The sequence below is a fragment of the Rhinolophus hipposideros genome (genome assembly GCF_964194185.1).
Source record: "Rhinolophus hipposideros genome assembly, chromosome: 9".
Lineage (NCBI taxonomy): Eukaryota > Metazoa > Chordata > Mammalia > Chiroptera > Rhinolophidae > Rhinolophus > Rhinolophus hipposideros.
The window spans coordinates 26,208,686-26,220,383 of NC_138055.1; the positions used below are offsets into that span (position 1 = coordinate 26,208,686).

Genomic DNA, 11,698 nt, shown 5'->3' on the forward strand with positions numbered 1-11,698 from the left:
TAAATTGAAGCCAAGTAGTGTGATATCTCCAGCCCTGGTTTCTTTCGTTTTTTTTGTTTTGTTTTGTTTTGTTTTTCTGTTTTTTTAGGATTGCTTTGGCTATTCAGGCTCGTTTGTGATTTCATAATAATCTGATGATTATTTATTCTATTTCTTTAAATATTTTCATTGTGATTTTGATGGGAATTGCAGCAAATCTGTATAGGGCATTGGGCAATATGGTGGTTTTAACAATGTTAATTCTTGCAACCCATGAACACAGAATATCTATCCATTTCTTTGTGTCTTCTTCAATTTCTTTTAATAATGTCTTATAGTTTTCACTGTATAGGTCTTTCACATCTTTTGTTAAATTTATTCCAAGATATTATATTCTTTTTTGTTGTAATTGCAAGAAATGATTTCATGCATTTCTTTTCTGAAATTTCATCCTTAGTATGTCAGAATGCATGGATTTTTGTATATTGATTTTGTATACTGTAACTTTACTGTATTTGTTTATTGTTTCTAATACTTTTTCAGTGGAGTCTTTAGGGTTTTCTATATAAAGAATTATGTCATATAGCAATTTTGTATTTCTTGCACGATAATCTTGAGGGCCAATTAACAATGTGTTAATCTCATGTCCAAATCTGTCCTTCGTGGCTCTCTCTGAAATAATGGAGCTAGATCCTATAACTTTTTCTCTCTTGTTAGCTCGTGTGATGTTAGTTTGCCAGAACAAGGCACTGAAGAGACACTGCCAGAAAAAGGACTTTTGTTCTTGGTTTCATGGTGCTTTCTCCCCATTGGCTCTGTGGTGAGGTTGTCAGTTGCATGCATGCAGGAAGTCCTGTGGTGTTCACCCTCCAGCAGTTTTTGTGGCCAGACCCAGTCATAGTTTCCTCTTTTCCAATCTCTGCCTGCAGACAAGGTAGTAGCAAGGTATTCCTGCTTGCCAGTCACAGCTTGAGATCCGTCCTCACCAATAACACCAAGCGGACTGTGGAACTGCTCTATCCAGGGCAACCCAGTGAACGTGTCAGCCATCAGGTTGTCAGCAGCCACACTGTGTTCAGTGAAGTCTGAAACCCATCCTGAGGGAGTAGACCTGGCTTCCAAGTCATTCCACCTTTGGGTTTTCTTCTTTAACCCTAGGATATTCTTTACAATTTTATTTTATCTCTTGTTTGTAGGCTATCTCCTCTCCAAAATCTTAATAATACTTTAAATCAAATTTCCTCTCTTTTTTGTGTTTTTACTCCACTATGAGCGATACACTGTGCCAGCCTTTGTTGTTGAATCCTCATTTTCAACATTCGAGGGTTAGGACAAATCAACTAATATAGAACTATAAATGGAATTATTCACCATATTGAGGACTTAGTAATAACAGCTCTTGATGTTAAAACATATGGTACTTTAATAAATAGCAAAAGCTTAAGAAACATATAGCATATACTTGGGTACGTATTTAAAAAATTAATAAAAATACAGATTTAAAAATAATTCTATAACACCAAGGGTGAAGTCTCACATAAACTATGGATGTTAAGTGATTCTGATGCATCAATGCAGAATCATTCTCAGTAGCAAATGACCATTTTGGTCATTGATGTTGACCATGGGGGAACCTCTGCATGTGTCAAGATTGGTGTAATATGGGAAATGTAAGCACCTGTCTTAATTTTGTTGTGAGCATAAAACTGTACTCAAAATTGTATCATAAAAAATAATTATAAGAAAATTATTGTAACGGTTTTAAATCAATTAAGAATATGTTCTTTTCTAATTAGAATTATACCAACTTCAGGCACTGCAAAGAGTCTGGTGCTTACAAACATATTGTTTTTTTTCTAAACAGGATTCTGTATAAAACTGGTGTGAGTTAAACAACACAAATGCACAATTCTTGCTCATCTCTGAAGATACTGAGAACCTGAAATACAGAGAATAAGATATCACTAACCTGGTAATATACGACCTAATACTTTAACAAATAAATAATTGACTTACACTAATACTTATATATCTATATATATCTATATATATCTATATAGATATATATAGATATATCTATATCTGCATAGTCCTTTTATAATTTTGTATGGTAATACTTAAATAATAGTCTTCATATAATGGTTCACATATTGCTTTTTCTTTCTATGATTAATTACTTCAAGGCATAAATTATAACAGTTCTCATTAAACTTACAGTTTGGAAGAGAGAGTTGAACCATTTGGCCACACCAACAAACTTATATTGGTTCTGTAGGAGAGTTCAATCCATGAATGAGAACGAAAGGTTTTCAAAAAATTCTATGAGAAACAAATTATATGTGATACCAAAAATTGCTTTATACTAATATGAATATCTAATGGAATATAAAGTTCATTCTTTATATTTTGTTCAGTCTTCCAATTTACATTATATACTTATACACTGAACACATTAGGAAAATGTATTATTATTACTGAAGAGGGAATTTGACACAAATAATTTCAAGGTTCCGACAATTTACCAAAGACTAACAATAGCTTCTGACGTATTATTAGAAAAACTCCTAGAAATTCAAGTAACAATGGCGCATATTTGTAGTCTTCCTGCCTAGGACTGCTTCCATGTTGTCCCCCATCCCCACGTCAGCTCAGTGAGTAAGAAGAATTATAGTTTTCACAGTTTGGAAAACGCTGCCAAACTCAATGGTATTGTGGCCACAGGGGCACACTTGATTAGCAGTGGGGTAAGGGTGATAAATTGCCCACTGCTTTTTCATTCAAAGTGCTAAATTTCCAAGGTTAAAAAGAGGAAAATCTACCCTGTTTCTAGTCTGAGGTTTTAGTCTCCTTTGTGACCAGCGCAGTGCCGGCCACAAATATAATGGAAAGGAAATAAAAGGGAGATTTCACTAGAAAAGAAGACATTAGCTCTCTATATGTTGTTGGCTGATGAAACAAAGGTGTACTTGTGTAGAAAAGATAAAGATGATCCCAGTAAAAATAAAAGTCAATGTGGACTTGAAAACTAATTGCAAAGTTATGAGGACTCCCTGGTACACATATACACACACAAATACAAATAACAGACTGTGGAAACCCTATTGACTGGAGGTATTAGAATACTTTAAAAATATATAATCATTGGTTGTCAGCCAAGCTATGCATATACAAGGTGAATCCCTAGGAAGCCAGGCTAAACATAAAAATAAACAATTAGAATTTTAAAAACTGAGAAGAGATAGAAGCAAGCAAACTCTAAACAGAAGATTCTGCAGTAAAAGTTTCTCAACTCATGAAAAATAATAAATGAAACAGAATCTGAGTTCACTATACAATATTATCAAAAATACATAATCATAAATGATTAGAAAACATACAAAAATGCTTTCTATATGCAGAGTAAATAGTCAAACAATGTTTTATTGAGATAAGATGTTAGGTTTATTATAGAAAATATTTTAGAATAATTACTTTAAATATGTGTTCAAATTATTATATTTGAATATGATAACAATGATAAACCATGTACCAAATAGAGAAAGAAAAACTACAAGATGAATGAAATACAAATTGTGAATGAAAAACACTACCTGAAATGAAAATTTACTAAATGTACATAAAATTTGAGACACGATAAAATTAACAAAATTGAAGATGGTGTTTAAAAAATCATTCATCCCAAAAAATAGAGAGCGAAAAAGAGAAAAATAAGCAGATACTCAGGGACTTTATAAGCAGTATCAAGAAAACTAACATAGCTGCAAATGTACACTGAGAATAAGAAGAGAGACAGAGACAGACAAACAATTTTGAGATATAATGAATAAACAACTTTTTAAATTTAATTTTAAAAATATTGTAGGCATATGCGACTCAGCAAACTACAAATAGAATCAGCACGTAGAAATCTACTTCTCAAAATATTATAATCAAATGACTGAAAAACATTGAAGACACAAAGAAATAATCATGAGGAAAATGTGGGAGCATAATGTACCTTAGGTCGATGGAAAATGAGGGAATGGGTGAGATATTTCCCTCCTCCAGCAGCACATGGACCACATTATCTCACCCAGAATCCACATTGTTCTGAATCCTATTCCAGAGGAGGGGAAAGAGTAGCCCATAGGGGTATATGCAAAATCTCTGTCTTGTCTCAATTTTGCTGAAACCTAAACTGCTCTAAGAAAATCAAGTCAGTGTCTTTTTTTAAATTGGTAGTGGTAAATTTTATCTCAAGTGTTTTTTTACCACAATATAAAATGTAAAATCAAAAGTAAAAAAAGAGGTAACCTTGAAATAAGCAAAAGAAAACTTACCCATTACATACAGGAAATAACAATATGATTCATAGATGAGATCTTATCAGACATGTAATAGAATAGTCAGCGGGAGTGACATAATCAATGAGCTGAAAGTACTGGGGGGGGGAACGAAACCTGTCAAACAAGAATTCTTAATTCAGCAAAACAGATTTTCAAAAAAGAAGCTGCAATAAGGACCTTACAACATACACAAAAACAGAACAGAGGATTTCTTGTTAGTAGACCTGCCCTCCAAAAATATTCTTCAAGCTAAAAGTAAATGATGCTGAATGATAACTCATATCCTTGCATAACTCATATCCAAGGAAGAGCAGTGGAAATGGTAAACATGTGGGTACACTTAAGTGTCTGTATTTCTGTTCTTGTGATTACTTTTAAAAATGACATTATTTAAGGCAATAATTATGACATTGTATAGTTGGGTCTATATGGATGCAATTCTGTGCTGGTAAATGGGAACCTTGTTTAGGAGTGGAGGAAAAAAATCTTATTTGTTAGCATTTATTTATTTTTGTTTTGCAAAAATCCCTAGAATGATTCATTTCAAGTCATCCTTGTGTAAATCATGAATGCCAAGTCACAAAGGATGTGCATTATTATTTGTTCACAAACCAGAGCTGGCTGGCTCGGTCCAACATTGTTAAAAGGAATAGTAAGACCCCAAAGATGGGAGAGGAAATAAAGCTATACTGATGCTAAGTTTCTATATTTCGCTGGAATTTAGTCAGTATTAACTTGAAGTAGACAGTGATGAGCTAAGGATGTATTTCCAATATCTACAGCAACTACTAAAAAAATAAAAAAAAAAATAACCAAACCATCAACCGAAGAAGAAAATGAAATGCTATAATAATATGTGTATAGACAAAAGATGTCAGGAAATATGGAAGAAAAACTAAAGACATGGACATAGAAAAAACAGCAAAACAGCAGACCTTAATCCAACTATATTAAATGTGAATAAAATAAACATTTTAGTCAAAAGGCAGAAATTGTCATACTGAGGGAAAACATAAGATCCATCTATATGCTGTATATCATAAGTGCGCTTTACAGTCAAAGCCACAAAAAAATGAAAATAAAGGGTGAAAAATGACATACCCTATAATCTGCAAACATAAGGGAGCTGAACTGTCTAATATCAGACAAAATAACTACTAAAACATGAAATATTATTAAAAATAAAAAGAAACAATTCAAAATGTTTGATGTCATTACAAGAAGAGCATAAAACAATTATAAACATGTGACCACCTAACAACAGAACTCTCAAACACATGAGTAGAAAATAACAAAATTAAAAGGAGATATAAACAATTCAATTATTATAGTTGGACATTGAAAAGCTCCAATGTCACTCCAACCACAATGAGATATCACTTCACACCTATTAGAATAGCTATCATCAAGAAGACTAACAACAACAAGTGTTGGAGAGGCTGTGGAGAAAAAGGAACCCTCATACACTGTTGGTGGGAATGCAGACTGGTGCAGCCATTATGGAAGGCAGTGTGGAGGTTCACTAAAAAATTAATAGTACAATTACTATACGACCCAGCAATCCCTCTCCTTGGTATATACCTAAAAAACCTTAACACATTTATCCATAATGATATATGTGCTCTAATGTTCGTTGCAGCTTTATTTACGGTGGCCAAGACATGGAAACAACCAAAATTTCCTTCAACAGATGATTGGATAAAGAAGTCGTGGTATATATACACAATGGAATACTATTCTGCCATAAGAAAAGATGAAATAGTACCATTTGCAACAACATAGATGAAACTTGAGATTATTATGCTGAGCGAAATAAGTCAGACAGCAAAAGTCAAGAACCATACGACTTCACTGATATGTGGAAAATAAAACTGAAAGAAACTATATAACAAGGCAAACAAATAAAGAAACAAAAACTCATAGGCACACACAATAGCTCAGTGGTTACCAGAGGGTAAAAGGGGAGTGTGGATGGTAGAAGAGGTAAAAGGGGTCAAATACATGGTGATGGAAGGAGAGCTGATCTGGGAGGTGAACACACAATGTTATATATAGATGATGTATTTACAGAATTGTACACCTGAAACCTATGTAACTTCATTAATCATTGTCATCCCAATAAATTTTAATTTTGAAAAAAGGAATTCATTCTGTACCAATAGAAAAAAAGCATTAAAAAATTCAAACCTGTGATGAGAAAGATGAAATAGCTGGGAACTCAGGACCTGATGAAAGAGATGGCAGTAAGCTCCCTGGAATTACTGTTTACCTCATTTATCCAAGTCTGGATGCTGGAGAGGCCAGCAAACCACAAACACCCAAGGGCAAACAAAAGTCCCAAGAAAAGCCTTTTCTCTCCAGTCGAAGGACCATGAAAGCAACAGGCTAGAAAGACAGAAAACTTTTAGATGCTAAATGCCTTAATCCAACCAAAAACCACAGAATACTGCAGCAAAATTACCACTCAGGAATGAAGGGGAAATCAAGACATTCTCAGATAAAGAAAAACTAAGAAAACTTGTCACCACCAGGCCCAATCAAATAGAATAGCAAAAAGGAATTACCTAAGCAGAAATTAAATGATAAAAGAGGGATTCTTGGATCATCAGGAAGGAAAAGATAACAAAGAATAAAAATCTTACTAGACATATAGACTATCCATATCCGCTTCTGTTTTCTAAATTGTTTGATAGTTGAGGCAAAATTATAAGTTGAAGTAAATTATAACATTCCTCCATGTGATTGTATATGTATATCGATAAAATATTTAAGGCAATTATATTATAAAAAGACACAGTAAAGAGACAAAAAGGGAGATAAGGTTTCTCCATGTTACACAAACTGCTGTAGACCGTGCTGTAGACCGTGAGTTACATACATACAGTAGTGCCCTCTTATCTGTGGTTTCAGTTACCTGCTCTTTCAGATACCCACAATCAACCAGCGTCCAAAAGTATTAAAAGGAAAATCCCAAAATTAAAAAACGCAAGCGTAAGTTGTGTGTAGTTCTAAGTATCGTGATGAAACTCCTCTTGTCCCACTCCCTTATGCCCAGGACATAAAGCATGTCTTTGTCCAGCATATCTACACTGTATATGTTCCCCATCGCTTAATGTTAGTCGCATGTAGCTCTTAGTTATCAGATCAACTGTCACTTCACCTCAGTGCTTGTGTTCAAGTCACCTTTATTTTACTTAATAATGGTCCTAAAGCATGAGACTAGTGATACTGGCTATCGAATATGCCAGAGAGGCTGTAAAGTAATTCCTGTAAGTGAAAAGGTGAAAGTTCTTAATTTTATAAGGAAAGACAAAAATATTCTGCAGAAATCGCTAAAATATACAGTAAGAAATCACACTCCTTCTGTGAAATTATGGAGGAAAAAGACATCTGTGCTAGTTTTGCTGTCATACCTCAAAGTGGGTGGGTATAGTAAAATGAGATATTTTAAGAGAGAAATGAGAGCCCACATTTACATAACTTATTATACTATATTTTTATAATTGTTCTATTTTATTATTAGTTACTGTTATTAATCTCTCATCTGCATAATTTATAGATTAAACTTTATCATATGTATTTATGTACAAGAAAAACCATTGTACATATAAGGTTCAGTACTATCAGTGATTTCAGGCATCCACTGGGGTCTTGAAACATACTCCCCACAGATAAGAGGAGAACTACTATGTGTATCCTTATGTATATACATGTAATATTATATACATTACAATATATATAATACCTACTATTTATGTAAAGCAGGTTAGCTTATATTTATACATATAGAATTATATACGTATATGTAGTTATTTATGAAAAGATAATCTTTGCTATAAATTATGATCCATCAATTAGATAACGATAACAAAGGAAAACAATAAAGTCTAGAGAGTAATGTAGGGGATTCTCTTCATGAACCTTGACTGATTTCAGAAGTAGTCCAAAATGATCATAACACCAAAAATGATATAGTAGACTCTGCTAACATTAATAAATTCTGGTCATTAAAGTACTTCAATATGAGAATAAAAATGTAAGTCACAGGGTCAAAGAATCTACTTGCATCTCGTAAATACAAAAAACATCTTATATCCAAAATATACAAGAACTGTGAGGAAGGAAAATGACAGGCAACATATAGCAGAAATGGGTAAGAGACATGGCAGGTATTTGTCATTCTCACAAAGGAGAATGTCATGATTAGTAGCCCAGAAGGATGTGTTCAACCTAATAGTAATGAGGAAAAGACCTATTAATATCATCATGATACTTTTCTATATAATGACAAAAACTTATAACTTTAAATTTCCTGATAATACTATGTTTAAATCATAGGACTATTTGTTAAAATGTGTATTTACTCAATAAACCAAAAAAATGATGGAATCATTTAATAAATTTGACATACATGTATATTTATGGTCCAGCAATTTTATTCTGAGATACAGAAGACATTATATTATAATTACCCCATGGGCAATTATAATTTTATCTACAAACTATTGTAAATATTGTATATATATTATATAAATACAATGTATTCTACATAACATGTATGTATAATATATTAATTTTAAATATATTGTAATATTTGGAAAAAAGATATACACAAGGATTTTCATAAAATATTATTTATAACACCCATATTAAAACAACTGTATTCTGAATGGTATAGATTCAAATGTCATGTACATGTAATACAGCAGCAAAAATTAACTACAGATAATGCAACAGTATGAATGAATTACAAAACTACCACATGGGAATGAAAGGAGACACAAAGTTCAAATTTAAGCAAAGATACTTTGGAATATTAAAAATCAGCATAGTGGCAAGTAGGGGGAGGGAAAGTTGAGAGAATACACAGGAGTGAGCTATTGTGGACTGGAAACTTCTATTTCATGATCTGATTTGTAATTACATGGGTCCTTCCAATTTCTAAATAATCTGCACTACCATGATGTTTAGTGTCCTTGACATAATTTAAAATCATATGGCAAATTAAATAGCAAAACTTACTTTAGACATAAAGTATTTATACAAGCATGGTTGTTCATGGAAAGTAAGAACTGGAAATTATTAAATGTTCATTAATGGCATGAAAGATAAAGGATTAAAGAGTTAAAAAATGACAAGAGCTTTAAAACAAACCACAAATGTATAGAAAAATATAAATGAATACTACAAACATAATGTAGACCAAAATAATCTTTAAGAAAATGTCGGAAACATTTTAAATCTTACCATTTCTTCTTCATTATCTATATAAAACAGGTAAGATTTCTTGGAAGCACAGGCCATCTGACTTTCATTCCTTGTTTTTCTTTCAGTGCTAATGTAATAGCAGTTGTGGGAATATGTAATCCACTCCTTTGAACAAGGACCACGATGATATGCTGAAAAAATTATTTTGAAAAAACAATTTGAATTAAAAACTAAAATCAAATTTACATATTTGCATAACTATGAACATATATGTGCATATTGCTAAGCACCCTCCCTGGCTGGTACATGTAAAATAAAATACAATCACGTACACTCGCAGAGAAGGGTCAACCTCTCACCCCCTAACTTATGTGCCCAAACAACAAAAACACACAAACATAAATATCCACTTTAACACGTCATGAAAGTCAATGAACAAAACCACTTTTTGAGAAAACAAAATTATTTGTCTCATAGCATAGCAGAAGGAAACATAAGCCAAACGGCAACAATGGGTATAGTGATTTAAAATGAACATTTCTTCATATTCTTCCATAAGAAGGAGCATTCTCCTAAAATTATTATTTATAAACATATTGCCCAATGTTATAATTTATATATTCCAGAAAAAAGTAATACTATTTTTGCCTATCTTGAGTTACAAACTATAAACTATACTAATATCAGAACTTTGAAAATTCTTCTGTACCTTTCTGGATCCCTGTTGTCAAGGTGTAATTATTCTGCTCTGGTTTTTCAGTAGCTAGGAAAAAGGAGTAATTCTTATTAAAAAATTAATATTGATCTACATAAATTATAATACTTTTGTTTCTTACTTTGACACTTGTTGTAATGTTTAGAATAATCTGAAATAAAATTGATTTTACAAGAAAAATTAATGAATTAATGAACATTTAAGAAAATATATTGCAAAAGCCTAAAGGATCAAATTCTACTACAGTATTTGATTTAATCAATCTCAAGAATTAGTTTGTATTTCTCAATAAGGTCTTTTAGTCTCCTGAAGCATGTCTTTGAGTTATGAAATCAGAATATATATGTATATATGCACATGTATTTGTAAAATGCTTTCTGCAATCATCCTGATATTTAGTCTTTGAAAATTCATCAACCCTTTCACGTTTACTCTAACTACATATTTTAAAGTTATAGGCCTATTCCATAATATTAAGAAATATTTAGAGACACTGACAGTCAATCATTAAAGTGAACAATTCCCTTGTAATTTTTCAAAAATTGACTTACAGAGAGTAACAGCTATTGCTATCACAGTGGACAGCAAGACCACACAGATGACTCCCAGGATCCGTGCAAAGAGCTTTTCTGGAGGTGATGAAAAATCTACAGGGAGAGAAAGGGAAACACTGAGGAATGAGATGGAGATAAATGCTTAGACAATTTACACGAAGGTTCAGGAAGGTTCAGGAACCTTCCTGAACAGGGAATCATATACATAAACTAGAATCCTTGACCCATATCTACCATTGCAAACTTCCTCTCAGAATATACCATTGCATTGTCAGGAAATACAATGCTTCATGAGTTGCTAGTCAAAGACTACACAATACAACGATGCCTGAGTAAAATTAGTCCTCAGCTTTCACATTAGAATGCTGTATTCCAACTTCAAGCTCTAATCCCCACAAATAAAAAGTGGGTCTCCACATATTCCCTACTGTGTCCCCACACCTTTGCTCCCCCACAGCACATCCTACAACAGTTATACTGTGCATCTACTAAATATTTTACCTTTGCAGTTGTAGCTCTTGTCATTCCCTTGAAGATCGTGAGAAGCATTTTGAAGATTTAATTCTGCATAGGTTATTCCCTGCTCAGTTACTGAAATGGAACTTTTAGTGCCCTTAGGTTTTACTTGCTGTCTCCTGGAGTCCTTAGCCCGATTCAGTTCTGCATAGGTCACTCTTTCGTTATTCATCTGTGCAGCTGAGTGGTGTCAGAGACTGTGCTCTAAGGTAAGGGTACTTAAGATTGAATGACACATGCAATGATGAGATCTCTTACAGTAAAAGTGGGTGGGGTAGAGGGTGAGCTGGGCTCATTTTGCAGTAAAGAATCTAAAGATCTTGTTTTAAATGCTTAGAGCTTTAAATAAGTGCCTCATGGTTAGATACATTTTTAAGGTATTCTGTATGTGACAATTTATT

General features: G+C 32.8%; 1 protein-coding gene across 1 annotated transcript in view; it reads right to left on the bottom strand.

Annotated features, from left to right (window-relative positions):
• Positions 1–11,469, bottom strand: part of LOC308501852 (uncharacterized protein) — a gene marked incomplete at both ends in the record, with an annotated part of 32,800 nt that extends 21,331 nt beyond the window's left edge. The window contains 4 exons of the mRNA XM_081058944.1: positions 9,552–9,703; positions 10,222–10,275; positions 10,779–10,874; positions 11,283–11,469. Of these exons, the coding sequence (XP_080915070.1) occupies positions 9,552–9,703; positions 10,222–10,275; positions 10,779–10,874; positions 11,283–11,469 (489 nt within the window). The remainder of the gene's footprint in view (positions 1–9,551; positions 9,704–10,221; positions 10,276–10,778; positions 10,875–11,282) is intronic.
• Positions 11,470–11,698: the final 229 nt, after the last annotated feature.